Source organism: Sporisorium graminicola, chromosome SGRAM_9, assembly GCF_005498985.1.
Source record: "Sporisorium graminicola strain CBS 10092 chromosome SGRAM_9, whole genome shotgun sequence".
Lineage (NCBI taxonomy): Eukaryota > Fungi > Basidiomycota > Ustilaginomycetes > Ustilaginales > Ustilaginaceae > Sporisorium > Sporisorium graminicola.
Window position 1 is genome coordinate 41,535 of NC_043739.1, and position 17,928 is coordinate 59,462.

Genomic DNA, 17,928 nt, shown 5'->3' on the forward strand with positions numbered 1-17,928 from the left:
CTGCTTCTTTTCCTTTTCTTCTCTTTCCTCATCGCCATCGTCGCCCTCTGCTCGCCCCTTGACCCCATTGCCAACACGACACGACACGGCACACACATCCAGAATCGTCACGGACATGCACTGATTCGAGGGCGCACCGGCCGCCCGTCATCGGCAGCCCGCTCGCTTTGACCTCACCGTACCAACAACCCCTATCTGCCTCGCCTCAACTCTACTACTGAAACACGATGGATGGCAACGCTCAGTCGGTGCCTCACCAGGCTGGTCCTTCGCCCTCGTTCTCGTCTGAAGATCCTGCCTCGCGATGGGATGGGGGCCGCTCTCCTCTGCCTGCAGCAACAGCGTCGGCGTCAGGATCAGCGCCGCTGCATCATCAACCTTCGCTGGCTACCACTCGATCTGCCAGCTCTGCATCGTCTTCCTCTCATCGCAGCTTGCCCAACAGTGCAGCACCAAGAACAGCATCAGCATCCTCTTCGTCATCTGCCCGTGCTTCAGCCTCGCCTTCGCGCCAGCAGCCATTCTACTCCGATACTGTGCAGAGCCCAAAGACGCGCACGCACCAAAAGGCGGCGAAACGGCTCCCCGTCTACGTCCGCATCGTGCCCAAGGACATTTGGCTGCGCATCCACGTCAGCCCCAGTCAGACGATCGGCTCGATCAAAGATGCTGCGCTCTATGCAGCCAATGCGCCCGATCAGGATCCTTCGCTCTCGTACCGCTTCTACCAGGATGCTGTCAATGCATCGGCGCATGCAAAGATCGCGCCCGTCGCAGGCCACGATAAAGTGGTCAAGCATCGCACATATGCCTTACCCAGATCGTTCCTCTGTCCTCCGCCGGATCTCACCGATGTCGTAGCCTCGGTCAGCGCGTCTCTTGCGCACACGGGTCGGTCGAGCAAGTCTGCACGCAGCAGTTTCAGCCGGCAGTCGAGAGCTTCCCACGCTGCACCACCACCGCCGGTCCCGCCACTGCCGACTTTTGACAACGCATACAGTCCACGACAGGCGCAGCAAGCGTTGTCGTCTGCCTCGGCATCACAGCAGACGCTGCAGTATGGATCCGCTTCGCCGCATTCACGCACTGCTGCCTCGCCTGCTCTTCCTCTGACGAGCACCTTTGGAACGGGTGGTGGCAGCAGCTCGTCAGCAAAGCCGGTCAGCGACGATGCCTTTGGCTCTTCATCGGCACACTTCATTCGTCAGATTTCGAACTCGACGCTTGCGACCACGCTTGCGACCTCGTCTCCGTCGACGACATCTGACTGGGAAGCAGCTACGAGCAGCGGAAGCAACAATGCTGTCCTGGGCTCGGATGCCAGCGCTGCCTCTGTTACATCGCTATCTCAGTCGCAGGCGCAATCGCAGGCGCAGGCAACCAATGAGATCGCTATCCACCTCGATGCCTCGTTGATCACGGGAGATCGAATTGCAAAGCTCGAAGAGGATCTGGCGAGAAGCAGGCTGTCTCAGTGGATCGCACGTCGAGATTTTGCAGACACCAATCCTAGCACTAGCATGATTCCGCGAGAGGCGAATCTATCAGTGGCGCAGGTACACAACTCGCCTAGAAGTAACACATCAACGCATCCGATCGACCCAAGCGGCATGTCCAACAACGACCTCGCGCCCTCCCTTGCTGTAACTGCATCGCCTTCCAACAGTAGCCATGCGTACGCTGGTACCGCTTCGTCGCCGCGCAGCGATAGCGTACACACTGCAGCTGCCACTCCGCCGCGGCGTCCAATCCGCTTGAATCCAGGCCCAGCCCCAGCCATCTTCTACACCCAGCCTGGCGCATGCGACTCGGTCAGCTCGCTCGCGTCGACCGGCTCGCCGTCATCGGCTGACCTGGTAGGCACCACCGCCGACGATGATGCGATGGTCATGCAGTGGGGCACACAGGCCGAAGCACCGCTGCTGTCAGATCCACACCCGAGCCCGCCCCCTTCTTCGGCCGCTGCTGCGTTTGCACCCCTATCGAGCCCGCTGCAGCCTTCGACGGCCCTGTTGCCGGGCTCGCCGTCGTCGCCGTCTTCGTCGGCGCGGCCACGCAGCAGGACGGTCACTGCTGCAGATGTGTTGCGATCGCGTGCGGCGAGGAGGGAGGAAAGGGCGAACCCACCGCCGCTGCCGCCTATGCCGCACGTGATAACATCGCCGGCTCGTAACTCGTCGCTTCCGAGACCAGCAGTGAAGAAGCTGGTGCCCGAGTCGAGTCAACGTCGAGACGGACCTCAGTTCGACTTGTTGGAGCTGCTCAAGGAATCGCCTCGAGAGGACTTTGACGATAATGATGATGATGGCGATGTCGGCTTTTCTACAGTCAGGCAACGAAGCACGAAGATGCCGACGCTCGTTACGGCGTTGCGTAAGAAGTCGTTGGATGGCTCGACGTCTGCAGTGCCACCCGCCATTGCTACTGCTGCAGATGATGGCGACCAGTACATTGCTGGTATACGACTGGACGAGATCTCGCGTGGATGGAAGGACGCCTCCCATCCCTTGTCGTCCAAATACGCGGTGCTGTCCTCTGCCAACGGCTGCGAGTTGGATGAGTGGAAGACAGTAGCGGCGTCGCTGGTTCGACCGTTTGAGCTGCTCGAGATGCAGTGGCACATACCTACTGAACGCGTTTACATCCCTCCGATCAGCTTGCACGACACAATCCGCGTCACTTATGCTTCGCCAGCAGTCTCATCAAGTAGCACCAGCAAAGGGCTGTTCAAGCAGACGTGGGGCCAAGAGGCAGATGCGGGACCGGATGCCGATGCTCTGTGTCTCGAGCCGTACTTTGAAGGATGGGTGTATGTGCTCAAAGGCGGGGCCGTGGCGGGCAAGACGGACAAGTCTGGGAAAGGATCGGCGAAGATGGGCAAATGGAAGTTGCACTGGATGACGGTGAAAGGGTGGCGCATTGATCTGTACCGCAAGAAGCCGAGGGCGGGCGAAGCCGTGTTGCCTGTAGCTGACCAAGTTTGGTCGCTGCGGTCGGTGAATTGGGTGGCGGTGGACTCGGATCATCCGGTGCCTTCGAATGCAGCGGTGCCTGGGTTGGAGGCCATGCCTCGATGCAGCGTCACTCTGGCTTTCTCGCCGAAAAGTAGTGGAGCAGCGACCCCGCCGAGTTGGATGACGTCGCCGTCGCCGGGGAGCTTGTCGTCGGGCGAGATCGGCGCGACGTTGGCATTACGGTGCATCTCGCATTTTGACCATCGGGCGCTATCGACACTGCTGCTGCGGGCGTGGTATCGAGGCAGTGCCAGTGCGACGTCTTGGTCGAGGTCTTCGTCGTCGTCGTCGTCGGAGGGCGTGGACAATTGGCGTCGCAAAGCTGTGTTTCGCGCGATTGTGGCCGGACGAGGTGGAACTGTGGCAGCAGGAAGAATTGGAAAAGAGGGAAGAAGGAACGCCCGAGCGAGGACGAGATTGCGACCGAGCGGGTGGCCGAAGGAATGGGAGGATGCGGATCAGTGGTCGAGCGAGTCGGAGCGGGAAGAGATTGCACCGCCGGCCGAGTTGGAGCATGCACTCTCGCTGCAACAGCAGCAGGCTCGGAGGGATACAGTGACGCAGGCCAAGGCGGATCAGAGTGCAGCACAGCGCAGTGGTGGGCGCAAGCAGGAGGTGTTGGCGGGTGGATTGTACGCTGCCTTGTCTGGGAAGACGATGACAAGCGACAGTGGCATGCCGAGCGAGAGTGAAGTTGTTGCCTCGTCGTCGGTGCCGTTCTTCCCAGCCAGTGGGTCGGCGACTGTTCGTCCACGACATTTGGCGCAAAGCCCGTCTTTGCCGCACTTGGAACCTGGGTTGATGCTCGGCGGTACGAGCGCGCACTTGAATAGCAGCCGCAGTCCAGCCACTCGTCGTCGTCGTCAAAGTGGCGGGAGTGGCTCCGCCTCACGCTCGCCTGATGCTGCGGATCGCATTCCCAGCACAAGCTCGTTGCGGTCGCGCTCGTTTACTGGCTCCCATCCTGACCCTAAACCAGCAGCACGCGGCCGAAGCACACCAGGCCACTCGTCGCACAGCAGTCGGAACGTTTCGCGCGAAGCTTCGCCTCACCCGTCGTCCGGATCGTCGTCGAGGAAGGGCAGCGCCAGTGGGCTCAGCGGGGCCAACGCGTACAACCTCTCGCCAGCCATTGTGCCCGGCTTTGTGGATGTTCTGCCTCCACCGTCGGTGATGCTGCTGAAGAAGTTCAAGGCGAGTCAGAAGGCTGCGGCTCAAGCTGGGAGTTCAGGGTGGACGGAGAACGAAACACCGTGAAGAAGGAGGATCTGCTACTGTATCTATCAATCAATGGCAAGGTTGCCGTCATCAGCATTATATTTGCAAAAGTCCTGGACGTCGTTGGGCGAAAAGAGGGTCCGTCCGATGCCAATGCAGGATGAGCGGCAAGCCAGGCATCAGACGAGTGTCGTGCGGAAATCAAGGGTCCTTTGCACCAAATTGTGATTTTGCAGCAAGAAATCGGTGTTGGATTCAAATTTCTCAACCTTGACAGCAGGCGCGTCGGAAGAGCGCCGTCGGTCTGTTTCTCGAATGGCGTAGCATTCCACAGGAAAGGGGGCAACAGAACAGCACAGCGACGGCAGGGCACAGCGACAGACAAAGCACACACAGATCGCAAAGTGAAATGAAGCGCCTGCTCTGCCCCATCGGATGCTCCTATTTCTTCATCTCTTCTTCTCCTCACCATCGTCTACATCAACACCTCACAGCTATCTCGTCATCATGGCTGACCCGTACCACTACGCTTCAGCAGCCGATGCGTATAGCAGCCACAACACCAATCCCGCCCACGCGACCAACGAGTCGCCCTTTGACTATCCCGTCCGCGCCTCGATCGATTCTCCCTATGCATCTGGCACTGGCATTGGCGCATACGATGCACGCACCACCAACTCGTATGGATACGCACCTGCACCCGGCGATGACCCCCACCATCACGACGATGATGACGAGGAGGGTGACGAGGAGGATGAAGACTGGAACGTCTATGATGATTTCAACATGACCCGGCCCATGCCCCATCGCAGCTCAACCTCGGGCCTCACCAGCCAGAACGATGCCTATTGGGATGCGAGCAAGCCGTCGCTCGTCGAGACCCCTTACTCGGATCTTGCGCCGCTGCCTGTTCCTGTGGACAACAACCATCGCAAATCGTTGCTACCCTCAGAAGCGTTTGGATTCGATGTGCGCAATGCCGATCCGCGTCGATCCGTCATCCAGCAGAACAAAGGCGCCAATCGCAACAGCACCTACTCTGCTGCTACTGCGGCAGGCGGTGGACCGGCGGCCAGCCACACCATCAGCGGAATGGGTCCTCAGCACGCCGACTCTACCACGGGCATCGAACTCATCACCGTGCCCGCCCTGGGTAACGAGTACACAAAGGAAGAGCTGCGCGACATGACACGCACCTCGAAACGCCGCAAGAAGCGTTCCAACCGACGCAAGCGCTGTCAGCTTTGGGTCTCGGGTGAGGACCATCTGTGGGGCTGGCTCAGTCCCCGCGTAGCCGTGTTCATCGCCTTTTTCTCCTTCGTTGCGTTGGGCGTCATGTTGTACTTTGTTATCCCGCGTGTGCCTACGTTTGCGATTCTCTCGACCAATCCAGTGGTGGCCATTCCGAACGGCGCCAGCATGCAGGTCAGCCACTCCCCCACCAACTTCAGCATGCAGATGGGCTTCAATCTGCGCGCGTCCAACCGCGGTGGCTGGATCTCGTCTCGTGCGACCGATCTGACGCTCAAAGTGACCGACCTCAACACATTCATCAAGGTTGGCGAGGGCAAGATGGACGGGTACACGTTCGCGGGCAGAGGAAACACGCCGTTCCAGTTCCCCGTGCAGTTCAGCTATGTCAGTCTCAACACGAGCGGCGACCAGACTTTCCAGGATTTCTATAAGGGCTGTGGGCCGAATTACGAAGGTACCACCCGGCCGACGTTGAACTTGGGCCTCGAGTTGGGCATGAATATCAAGGGCTTGTTGGGCAGGAAGAGGACGAGCAGTCAGGTGAACGATGTCACTTGTCCTTTTGTTTTGCAGAATTACCAGTAGGCAACGCAAGGAGCAATGAGCGGTGGCAGGGAGAGACAATGACTTATGGACACTTTTGATTTGCGTTGGTGCTCGTGTGTGTGTGCGTGTTTGAAAGAATTGTTTGGGAGGTGTGTGGACGTGAGAAGGGTGGCTCTGATTCATGTCAAGCTTTTCACGCTTTCACACACTCGACCGACGACGTCCAGACCTGATAGACGACACGTTGATTGCATTAACTTGTACCAGCCACGCCTGTCTACAAGGCCTCGTCCTTGAGTGCCCACACGCGGTCGGCCTCGTGGGCCAAGTCGGCGCTGGGCATGTGTTTGAGCAGCGCGAGTTCCCAGAGGACGGTCTGGCCGCTTTCGAGGACGCCCGAGGTGTTGAGGTTAGCGCCGTCGGCGGCATATGTGCCGTTCCTGCTGCGGTCCTCGAGGTCGAGCAGGGCGAGCTGGCTGACCGAGCTGCTCGAGGTCGACTGGTGTGTCAAGAGGTGTGCGATGATGCGCACCACTTTCTGCGGGCCCGAAGTGGCAGTGAGTGGGAGGTGCAGGCTGATGATGGCCAGGCGTTTGGCAAACGCAGCGAGAATGTGCGCCGCAAAGCGTGTGCGGCTGCGGATCAGGATGGCGTACAACGAGTCGAGCGCCAGATCCACCACAGTGCTCGCACCAGAGGTCGAGGTGCTGGTGGTGGAGAAACAAAGATGCGACTCGTTGACAAAGGGCAGGAAGAAGAGGACATAGTAGAAATGGCCCAAGACATCGGTAAGGTCGAGGTTGAGAATGCTCCCCTCGACCTGGCCGAGGAACAGGTCAAACGTCGTCTTGAGCGCAACAATCATATGGCGGATCGTCTTTGTCAGCGTCGTCTGGTCGAGCAGCACGTTGTCGCCCGCACCCGCATCCGCATCTGCAGCATCGTCGTCGTCGTCGTCGTCCGACTCGCTAGCTTCTCCATCCCCCCCGTCTGCATGGAGCGACTTCGAGTCGTCCAGCAGCGCAGCGTTGACCGCAACATGCTGCTTCAACACGGCCAACAGATCGCGGAAGAAATCCACATTGACGCGATGCGCATACATGCTGAGCCCCTTCATCGTGCTCTCCAACACGCCCAACCCGACGCTGCCCACCTCGCGCTTCAGCACGGTAAAGTAGAGCACAAACACAAGCTTGAGCGTCTCGGTCTGGTTGCGCTCGCGCTCCTCGAGATCCACGGTGGCTTCGGCCTCCTTCATCTCGTCTTCGATCGCCTTGAGCTCCTTTTGCTTCTTCACCTGCTTCTTGCTCAGGTGCGTCGCGAGTCCCTTGCGCACCTCTTTTGAGCTGAACTTGCCGCTGCCGGCTTTGCCGCGTTTTTCGCGTGCTTTCATCGCGGCGCGGCGCTCGGCGTGCTCGCGTGCCGCGCGCGCGGCTTCGGCGTCCGGGTCCGTCGAGGTTGTCGTCGACGAGCGTTTGTTGCCCAGCTCGTCGCGGAGGCGTAGGTGGAGCAGGAGGTCGAGCACTTGCGAGTTGACCTTGTACCGGCGTTCCTTGGTCATGCGGTGGATCAGGCGGACCACTTCCAGGGATACTTCGCCATTCAAGTCCGAGAGGATGACGCTGCGGATCGCCTCGAAGCACTCGGTCTCGTCGGAGCCCCATCGACGGCGTGACATCCTAGCTACAACGACCCCGAGGATGTTGGTGCGGAAGTTGAAGTGCACCGCACGCACCGCCAGCGTGGTGAACACCTTGATCGCCGCCCTCTCGAGCTTGCCCACTCCTGGCGCTGGTTTGCTCTTCTTCTTACCACGAACAACAGCGGCGGGGGCACCGGCCAACTCGGCAGCGGCAGCCTTGAGCTCGGCCTCGCACAGCTCGAGGAAGTCACGGTACACGCCGACCAAGCCAGCCTCGAACTCGCGCCGCCGCGCCACGTCCTGGCCGACTTTCTCCTCCTGCTCCTTGTCCGTCAGGCTGCGGATGCGATATCCGGGCAAGATATCCACAAACACGGCGAGCATCGACAGCATTGCCAGCTGGCGCACCGCGGGCGGCACGGCCACTTTGACCGGTCGAGCCCGAGCCGCTGCTGCCTTTCCTCCGCTCGCTCTCGCCGCCGCCTGCTCGGCGCGGATCTCGGGGATCTTTTCCGGCGGCGCCGAAACAGAGGCAGACGCAAACACGGCCAACCGCCTCAGCAGGCCCAGGTTGACTTCTGGATCGGCGACGATCTGCGACGCCAGCGAGGCGATCTGGTTGCGTGCCAGTAGCAAGGTTTGCTTGGACGCCGCGGCCAGTTGGGCTTTGTACGCGAGCGTGGCTTTGCGGCTGCTCGTGGTGGAAGGTGCGGGGGGCAGGCGGCAAGGGTGTGAGGTGAGGAGGATCTCGTATGGCGCGGTGAGGTTAAAGCGGGAGGAGTGGGTGATCGACGAGAGGGGGGCAGTGGTGGTGGGAGTGCGGGTTGGGGCGTTGGAGTCACTGTCGCTGTCGGGTTGGGCGGATCGCGGGAGAGGCGCGTGGACTGCTCGACTGGGTTTGGCGGTGGCCGAGGGCTCGTCCTCGTCGTCTGAAGAGCCGAGTCCTTCTGGTTCGCTTTCTTGTCTGTAGTCCCCCTCCATCTCGTCGTCATCCTCATCCTCGTCATCGTCATCGTCGTCCATATCGTCGACGATCTCCACATCCTCATCGCTGCTATCGGCAGAGTCGTCGCCGTCGAGCTTGCGAACGGGCAACTTCGCATTGATCCGCTTCTGCCTCTCGACTTCATCCTGGTACTGCTCTCGTGCTTTGCGCTTGCCCAATCTCGCCAAGTAGGCCGCTTCGGCATCTTCGTCGTTCACATTCTTGCTCTTTTGGCGTTTGACCGGTTTTCCGCCGTCGTCGGAAGAAGCACCCACCTCTTCACCCTCGGAGACGTCGCTGTACTCCTGGTAGTTCTTCTTCTCGCCGCCCTTGCTTGGCAGCTGCACGTGGTCCTCTTGATCGTCATCCTCCATGCTTTCATCGCTGAATTCGTCTTCCTCCTCCGAAACTGGTTGAGCGAGCCGGGCCTTCCTTTCGGCAGCGATCTGCTTCCTCGTCTCTTCAAACTCTTTCCTGTCCGACCGCTTCAGATCCTTTGCTTTCTGCTTTGCGTCCTTCTGCGAGACATCGATTGCCTTGTTCTTGTCCAGCCCAGACAGGAACGCCAAGTTGGCAGCAGAGACCGTTCTGACTTTGGCGCCTTCCGCATCGCTGTCATCACCGTCAGAGTCATCGTCGCCGGAAGAGACGTGCGAGGCCTCGTCGGATTCGGGCTCGTACTCTTGCTCCTGCGCTGCGAGGATGATTGCTGTTGCCTGTTTGGAGGATATAGAGGCGGAAGCTGTGTCTGGTGTGCCGTCGTCCTCGGATTCGTCGTCATCGTCGGATCGGTGGATGTACATGTCGAGTTGGGCGGCGAGTTTGGGGCGGCGTGCTGGTTGTGCTTGACGGGTCCTCATGGGCTTCTTGGAGACAGGTCTGGCCCTGCTGCTGCTGCTGCTGCTGCCCGCAGAAGGGGCGGTCTTGCGTTTGGGCGGCATTCTTGCACCTGTTCCTCGATGGGTTCGGTGTTGGTGGTGTTGGTTGAGAAGGACGAGCAGCTTCGAAGGACCCTTTTTTGCTCTGGCCAGAAGAAAAGAAAAAACAATTCCCAAATTTTTTGGAGTGGAGCTGCTCTGCATCGTCACGCTTACCTAATACTGATTTCCTCCACGAGAGAGCTGCGCGGTTGCGGAATGTGACAGACATGCTCGATAGAGGTCCCTTTCCTACCAACACCAACACCATCTAGCTTCTGCTGCTGCTATCGGGTCGCTAAAGGTACGCATATTGGCAGCGATGAAGTCGGATCTGCTGCAGTTCGGATCACTGCTCACGTGGTGGTGGCTGCCCTCGTTCGGCTCGCAACTGCTCATCAACTCGCTCTACTCTCTGCACCTCGTCACACCCCCACCCCCGTCCGCACATCGCCTGCGCACCAATCACCTACAACTCGCGCGAGCCGCCGTCGTGGTCGGTACACTCTTCTACCAACTCTTTCAAGCAGCCTCCACAGCTGCACCCAACTACTACCAGCTACTTGCGCTACCGCTGGATGTAGACGCGGATGGCGTCAAGCGCTCGTTTCGTGCACTGGCGCGGAAGTACCACCCGGACAAAGTGGGCGAGCAAGGGGAAGCACTCTTCATTGTTCTCCGCAGAGCGCACGATGCGCTGTCGGACCCTGTGCGGCGGTTCGCGTATGACAGGTTCGGTCCGAGCGTGGTCGACTGGAAGGACTGCGAGTCGAGCAGGGACTTCATGCGGCGTGGCCTGACCGGGCTGGTGGCGTTCTACACGATCAACCCGTTACTATATGCCGCGGTGGGCTACATCAGCAGCAGTGGCACGCGATCGGACGGTCTGAGCTTCTGGCGCCTCGCCTGCCTCTTTTCGCTGTTGGCATTCGAGCTGCAGCTGCTCATCTCCCCGGAGCCGCCAACGTGGCTGACCCTCCTCCTGCCGAATACGACGATCGCCGACGTGCGCCAACTCGCGCACTCGTTGTTCGTCAACTTTTTCTTTGCTTCGCTTCAACTCAGCGCAGCTCTGGACGTTCTAGAGTATGGGCAGGACGGCGCACCGGCGCGCGATCGCAACAGTAAGGCCTTGCTGGCGGAGAGACAGTTAGCCGCAATCCAGGGCAGAGCGCAAGGGCTGGATGCTGCGGCGCAGGCGATCAAGGCAAGGATGCTGCAGAGTCTCGCGCTAGAATTGCGGCCGCTGAGAACGCAAGTCGAGCAGAACAAGGAGGAGGCAGGCAGGCAGATGAGTGCGGACGAAGAGAGGATGTTTGAGAAGATCGATACGGTATTGTTGTGTAGAAGCCTGGTGCAGCAGCATCCGCAGCTGGCGTCGATGGTGGGCAAGCGTGGGGTGGATGAGGAGGCGGCTGTCAAGGAAGAGAAGGAAGAAGAGCCGTTGATTAGAGTCAAAGAAGAACCGTTGGAGGAAGTGCTGCGAGAACCAGAAACGGCGTTGAAAGCGGAAGAATCGACGATTGCAACGCAGGAATTGGTGCCGGAAACCGAGAGCAAGGCGGAAAAGCTTAAAGAAATTCCTCTTGCCAGCAGTCTAGTCGATCAGATGGGTGGTGCGGTCGAGTCGTCGACGACAGTAGAAGTGGTCAAAGAGAAAGCTCTTGAACCTGTCACGGTGGAACAACCTGAAGCACGGTCGCATCTGGATATTCCCCCTCCAGATCCAGCAGCAGCACTACCGACGCATGTCGAGACGACGGAGCCAGTCGCTGCATCAGCGCTAGATGAATCTTCCACGACCAAGGAGCCAGCGATCGAGACCGAAACCGAAACCGAGACTCCTGGGACCACCGCACCCGCCTCGAACGACGTTATACCGGAGACGAACGCCCCCGCAGAAGTAGCTATGGCTGCTGCAGACTCCAGCTCCAGCTGATCCTATGCACAATAAACCGCAGCATGTACTTCTAATTGCTTGCCATTGTGTACAATTGCGCATCCATCGCATGTCTCTTCCTGTGATTCTGTGAACAAACGGCCTAAGCTGTCACGCATGAGAAAACGTTCAAAGTTTGTTAAGATTAGTTTTACTCACATGTTGTGGACTCTGTGCATTTTCGAAAGCCGCTTGAGTTGCTCGATGGGCAGCGGCGCACGTTGGGCCGTTTGAAGCCCGCGCTGCTCCTTCTTGCCTGATCTCGCTTAGTCACCCGCCCAGATCGCTTTACTCGCTTACAGCTTCCCTGCGCTCGGGCTCGGTAGCGAAGGGTGCCACGCGACGAAGAATTTACCGTATGCAAGGGTTGGGTGAATGGGAGTCGCCGGATAAATCTTTGGAAGCATGGTCTGCTGCGACAGCAATGGACGGGGCAGGGCACACAGAAGCCTGGGATTAGGTTAGTGGCGCACACGAAGGTCTCTTTCTCCAGCGCACTGCTGCCAGTGTCTGCTACATATGAGAAAAGAACATGGACGGCGACGATGGAGGTTGGAAGGATGCAACCGCTGCTGGTGCCGCTGCGGTTCCGATGTGATGAGTTTGCACTTCCGAAACCAGGTGCGATTGTTCTTGATAAGGTCGCCAATCGCATGAACAGATGGTGCAGCACGTAGGGGGGAGCGGACTCGCGCTATCGGAGGAGGAAGCCGAAGGCAATGCTGTGTATCAAAGCAAAATCAATGATGTTGCTGCTGCCACACGAGCCAACTCCGCTCCGACTCAAATCAGTCAGTCTCGGCTAGAAGGCGCTTTTCCCGCCACCAAGACCTTGCACTCTCTCGTATCTCTTGGACTCTCAGCTGGCTTAGACTGCTCTGACTCCGCATGATCGACTGTTTGCGGCCAAGAGAGAATCCACAAGCATCGCCAAGAGGGCACACTTTTGGCGGTGCAGTCTGTCAGCGAATGGGAGCGGGTGTCAGGAGTGCGTGCCGAACAAATGCAAGCGGATGCAGTTGCAAGATGGTTGGTCGGACTCCTAAAAAGGGCGATGCGTGTCTGTTTGTTTGAGATTGTGCTTGCTATGCGCCTGCCTCCACTGTATTATAAATTCCCCTTTTTTCCCCTATTACTGTACAGTTTATTAATACTGTAGTTGACCGGTCGTGTGGAATACGAAGAAAAAAACGCTGAGTTTCCGTTGGCAGTTGATCGTCGTTGAGATGAGATGAAACAAAGGATGCCTTTCATTTCGGTTGGTGTCAGTGGTTGCTCGCTCAGCATTGGCAAAGAGCAAGAAGAGCTTGCGACCGGAACGGAGTGCCATCGTCCTTGGCTGCAATGAGTTAGAGGATATGGCGGATAGCAGTTGCAGCTGAGCTCGTGCATCGGAATGCATCTCTAGCGTTAGTGGCGTGCCTGGGGCTAAACGGCATATGTGTACCTGCATGTCTTCTCCTTTTTTTCTTTGTTCCTCTCTCTCTCCCTTCAGAAGTGCGTCTCTCTGCGCTCGCAAAGGGGGATGGTTGAAGAGAGAACGGGATTCGTGTCGGAAGGACGTCGGAAACACAACCAAATGCGAGCGCCTCCTTTCCCACCACGGCCTCGCTTACCGCCGTTGCAAAGAGCACGCTACGCATACAGACACAAACGCGTGCTCGCAGAGTTCTATCATGCAGGGCTGCACATGCAGCATCGCAACAAGATGAACCGGTCGAATCAGCTTCCTGTCGCGCCTGTCACCACGCGTGGCAAAGCCAGCAGCGAACCATGCTTTCCAAGGGTGAAAAGCAGCAAGCTAACTGTTGATCTCCGGATGGGCCGCTTTGTGCTTGTAGAATCTCGTCCTGTTTTCAAACTCATTCCGATGAACCGTGATTCGAATTCGCTCCCCGGTCTTGAATTGGCCAGTTGCCGAACAGCCCCCGAAGAGCCCACTCGCTTTGTTCTTCGAATTTGATTATTTTTGGACTGAGCATGCGCTGCTTGCTGCTCCTGAACCGCGTGTTGGAGAGTTTTTCCATATTTTTATGTGAATATGAAATATAAAATTCGAGGTTTTTTGGTTGAATGACCGCGCTGACTGACTGCTGCTGCTGCTGCCGCTGCCTGCTGACGGGCTGACTCTGGTTTCCAGCCGAGCTTCTCTCTCTCTCTCTTCTCTGCGTTGGTGCGAATGTCGAACTTGTCATGGTCCTGTCTTCATCCTCCAGACCATCATCCTCGCCTTGATCGTCGTCGTCGTCGCCATTGTTGTTGTTGTTGTCGTCGTCGCTCAGGCTCTCACTACATTACCGGCCCGCCACCGACACCCACTTTCACTTTGCGCTTACGTTCGTTCACGTGGGCTTGCAACAACAACTCGCCACCCTATCCCTTCTCTGCTCGACTCTTGACCCGAATCCTCTACAAACACAACGGTGCAGACGCTTGATTGATACCATCATCTTCATCCTGCTTTGTTGGCTGCACCATCACTTAATATACTGCTGTATGGCGACAACGCCGCCTCGGTCATCATCGTGATTCCCTTTCATTCACACCAGCCAACTCTGTCTACCCCATGCAGCGCCGTTCCGCTTGAAACATTCGCAGTATCATCGTACCTTTCTACACTACGGTCCAGCTCTACGCCAACTTCAGCTCCGTGACCACCCCCGCTCAACGCCGTCCTTGCATGCCTATCATCGTCGGCTAGCTGCTGCTGCTTCACGCTGCTGCTCTCCCCCCCCCCCCCCTCCCCCTCCCCCTTACCCCCCACCTCCTCGCGGTCGATCCTTTCCCCGCCCACACAACCTTCACCATTGTTGCTGTTCCGTGCTTAGTGCCGCGTTCACGCAACAATGAGTGCGGGTCCACTGCAACAAGTCCATCCTTGGTGGCTCCATGCCGATGATCCCTCCGTACGCGTCATCACTGCCAACAACAACAACACCAATGAGACAGAGACCTTCCATCGCGAGAGCGTCGGCACTGTCGGCAACAACATCGACATGGCCATTTGCTGTGTCTCGTTCATTGGCGCCATCGCCATCATTCTCCCCTACGTACTCAACCGCAGAAGTCGCAAGCTTCGCCACGCGCTCATCCTTGGCCTTGCCACCAGCGACCTGGCCACCTCGGTCGTCATCATCATCACCACCGCCTGCCTCATCGCCAACATCAACCTCGTATCACACGATGCTCCTTGCACCTTTCTCGGCTACATCCTCATCAGCTCCATCTTTTCGCAGCACCTTTGGAACTTGTCCATTGCCGTCATCACCTACATGATCCTCGTCTATCCGCTCTCCTCTTTCACCTTGACTGTCGAGAGGCGCGTGCGATGGCTCTGGCCCGTCTTTTGGCTTGCTTCCTTTGTGGTCAATGCCATCGCTTTTGGCTTGGGCGGATACGGCTTCAGGGGCGGCTACTGCGCTCTCACTACGGGCTTTTACTTTGCCAGCATCTTCCAGTTTATCCCGCGAGCCATTGTCTTTGTTGTCATTCTGTGCCTCTACACGCATCTGTTCTTCTTCCTTCGCAGGACGAATCTGTTCAGCAAAGCCAACAACTCTAACTCGCTCAGCCAGAGCCATCGCCGCTCCCAGGCTCAGCACCTCGGCACGCAGTCCAAGCAGCAGCAGCAACACCAGCAATACGATGGTGCTGAAGATGCTTCTCAGCAGTCGGCGCTAAACGAACAGCCACAGTCGGTCAATATGTCGTTTGCCGATGCGCTGGCCACTCCGACCGACGACGCCAGTGCCATGGTGAAAGGCTATAGCGGTCCTCCCTCGTCAGCTGCAGGTGGAGTGCACAGCAGGAAGACGTCGACGGGCAGCCGCGTCACGCCGCACGTGCTCAACAAGAACGATGCACGACCCTTCGAGTATCGACGCTCGTCATCTCTTGTCGAAAAAGACGGCAGCATCGAGATGGCTACCTTGGCATCATCCTTGTCGCGCCGCAAGGGGTCGGACGGCACAGCGGACCCTGCGCTCTCGGCTCTTCTGGCGTATAACATGAACCAGCTACATTCCAACCAAGCGGGAGCGGAAGCGGAAGAGGCGTCGGTCGCTGCGCCGCTGGCTACATACGGGTTGCTGGATCCCTACTACAGCATGGCTCCGCCAAGAGCAGTTCCGGGCCAACTCGACATCCACAAAGCCAATGCACCGCACGATGACGCGTCGAGTATCAGCCGGCATTCGCCCTCAGATTCGTCGTATGCTGGAGGCGAGGGCGCGCCTACGCTCTCGGCCCAGGAATCGACGGCCCCGCTCAACGACTCTTTCGCGAGAGGCGAGGGTGAGTCGTTGAATATACGCAAGATCAATGCGGCGTCTTCGAAGCGGCCTGTGACTGCCGAGGCGGCTGCTGCCACCGCCGCATCTACGTCCCAGCTGGGAGGGAATGGTGTAGAGCAGCGACGCGCGTCGGCCGGTGACCCGCGGTACGATTCGCATGGCGCTGCTGCTACCGCCTCTGGCAGCGATAGCGACGAGAGCGACGACTCGGAGATCCAGCACATGCGTCCACGCAAGGACGCGGGGGACTTCGAGATGATCACACCGCCCGTCGAGCACTTGAAGCACTCGCGGGCTCCGTTGGCAATACGCAACTTTACGCGCATGGCCGATGTGCTGGCGATGGGGGAGGACGAGATGGTGCGCGCGCGGCATGGTGGCGGGGGACGTTTTGCGGGCGAGCGTCCGGGCAGTGCGGTGCAGATTCTGCCGGGCGAGGTGATGGTGGAGATGCCGTCCAACGAGGCGTTTGAAGAGTCGCTGGGGAATGATTGGAAGTGGGGGATGAATGTCACTGCTGGAGGCACGGCGGGCACTGGCAAGCACTCGAAGCATGCGCGCAACTGCGGCAGGGACGACTCGGGCGTGGCGACGGGCACGTCGTCGACGTCTTCGGCGGACGAGAACGGCGTCGAGGCGATCGGATCGACACTCAACCGGCAGGCGTCGCTGCTGCTGCTGCTGTACCCGTTGGCGTACTGCCTGCTGTTTAGCATATCGATCGCGCGGCTCGCGGTCGACTTGGCAGACCCGGGCGGCGCGGTGCGCAACTCGCACGACTGGCTCCACCAGCTCTCGCGCTGGCTCATTTTTGCACAGGGCGCCATCGATGCGGTCATCTTCCAGTTTATCGAGCGCCAGTTCCGGCACCGCATGAAGAGGAGGCGCAGGAAGGCGATGGGCGAAAACGTGGCGGATAGCTTCACGCACCGGGTGGGCAAGCGTGCGGTGCAGGGGTTGAAGCGCAGCTGGCCGCATACGAGGAGTCGGACTGGTGCATCGGCGGCGGCGGCAGCAACAGGGGATGATGCGGTGCTGTCCGAGACTCCCAAGGAGAGATAAAGGGGTTAGTTTTTTTATGTACTTGTATTTGTACTTGACTGAAAGTTACGGAATGGTTTTATCGAGCCCTCAAAAGACGCGCGGTTTCATAGCGTGTAGATTAGAATGATTGCAGTGGGGCACTAGAGGAGGTACAGGTGTTAGAAGGACTTGAGTTTGTTGGGGCGGTTGTCGGGCGCGAGGAAGCCGATCAAGCCGACGGTGCCAAAGACGGCAAAGTAGGCGCCTATGGAGCCGAGCAGGGCGCCGGTCCAGCCGATGGTCTTGATGTTGCTGGCGGACCACTCGTCGGCTCGGTGGGAGAGCTGATCGAAGTAGGTCTGCAGGGTGGATGCCGAGTCCTTGTGTGGGAGGAACGCGGCGATCTTGTCCCAGCTCGCCTTGGGGTTGGTGGCGGTGGGGAAGTAGCTGGCTGGGATGGCGTTGATGCGCGTTTGCAGGCTGTCGAGGCCCGTGTAGGCTGCGGCTTGGCTCAGGCGCGTGCGGATGGATGCTGTGGGTGGCGCGGGCGCGCCGAGCGGGCTTAGGGTGAGAAGAAGCGTCGTCCAGCCGGCGATAATGCACGCCGTCAGGAGTGGGATCGCTTTCGCCAAGTGCACATCGCGTCGCCAATCGACATAGTTGACCGCATACCCTCTCGCAGGCAGCAAAATCACCCATGTGAAAGTCACCACCGTGCCCGCCATCAGCACCACGGACAGCAGCGCCAGCTTTGCCGGGTTCGACCCAGCAATGCCCAAGCTCAGAGCATCCGCGAGATGCTGATACACCTGGAAGTAGAGCGTGAGCGCGAGACCGATCGAGAGGTATTTCAGCTGCTTGCCCAGGTTGATCAGGGATTTGGGGTTCGGGTGCGTGTCGATGACAGTGGCTGTGGTAGAAGCGGATGATGAGGTGGTAGAGAGCGTTGGGGAGAGTGGGGCCGGCATGGTGTTGGCAGTGTTGGCAGTGCTGGCGGCACTGGATGGGTCTGTCATGGTTTGATATGATGGTGATGGTGAGGCGAGCGCATTGCATTGACGATCATCTTATGGAGCACCAAATCGGCTTGCGCCAAAA

General features: G+C 58.7%; 6 protein-coding genes across 6 annotated transcripts; 4 read left to right on the top strand and 2 right to left on the bottom strand.

Moving 5' to 3' along the window:
• Positions 1-227: 227 nt before the first annotated feature.
• On the top strand, positions 228-4,271 carry EX895_006394 (uncharacterized protein; the record flags this gene model as incomplete). Its single annotated transcript, XM_029886986.1, has 1 exon — positions 228-4,271. One exon carries the CDS (start codon positions 228-230, stop codon positions 4,269-4,271), a length of 4,044 nt encoding a protein of 1,347 aa, XP_029736478.1.
• A 468-nt stretch (positions 4,272-4,739) lies between these two features.
• On the top strand, positions 4,740-6,071 carry EX895_006395 (uncharacterized protein; the record flags this gene model as incomplete). The annotated part of the gene is made up of 1 exon (XM_029886987.1): positions 4,740-6,071. One exon carries the CDS (start codon positions 4,740-4,742, stop codon positions 6,069-6,071), a length of 1,332 nt encoding a protein of 443 aa, XP_029736479.1.
• A 238-nt stretch (positions 6,072-6,309) lies between these two features.
• EX895_006396 (uncharacterized protein) lies at positions 6,310-9,600 on the bottom strand (the record flags this gene model as incomplete). The annotated part of the gene is made up of 1 exon (XM_029886988.1): positions 6,310-9,600. One exon carries the CDS (start codon positions 9,598-9,600, stop codon positions 6,310-6,312), a length of 3,291 nt encoding a protein of 1,096 aa, XP_029736480.1.
• A 298-nt stretch (positions 9,601-9,898) lies between these two features.
• EX895_006397 (uncharacterized protein) lies at positions 9,899-11,515 on the top strand (the record flags this gene model as incomplete). The annotated part of the gene is made up of 1 exon (XM_029886989.1): positions 9,899-11,515. The coding sequence occupies one exon, from the start codon at positions 9,899-9,901 to the stop codon at positions 11,513-11,515; it is 1,617 nt and encodes a 538-aa protein (XP_029736481.1).
• Positions 11,516-14,361: 2,846 nt separating this feature from the next.
• On the top strand, positions 14,362-16,869 carry EX895_006398 (uncharacterized protein; the record flags this gene model as incomplete). The annotated part of the gene is made up of 1 exon (XM_029886990.1): positions 14,362-16,869. One exon carries the CDS (start codon positions 14,362-14,364, stop codon positions 16,867-16,869), a length of 2,508 nt encoding a protein of 835 aa, XP_029736482.1.
• Positions 16,870-17,009: 140 nt separating this feature from the next.
• EX895_006399 (uncharacterized protein) lies at positions 17,010-17,846 on the bottom strand (the record flags this gene model as incomplete). Its single annotated transcript, XM_029886991.1, has 1 exon — positions 17,010-17,846. One exon carries the CDS (start codon positions 17,844-17,846, stop codon positions 17,010-17,012), a length of 837 nt encoding a protein of 278 aa, XP_029736483.1.
• Between the last annotated feature and the right edge of the window lie 82 nt (positions 17,847-17,928).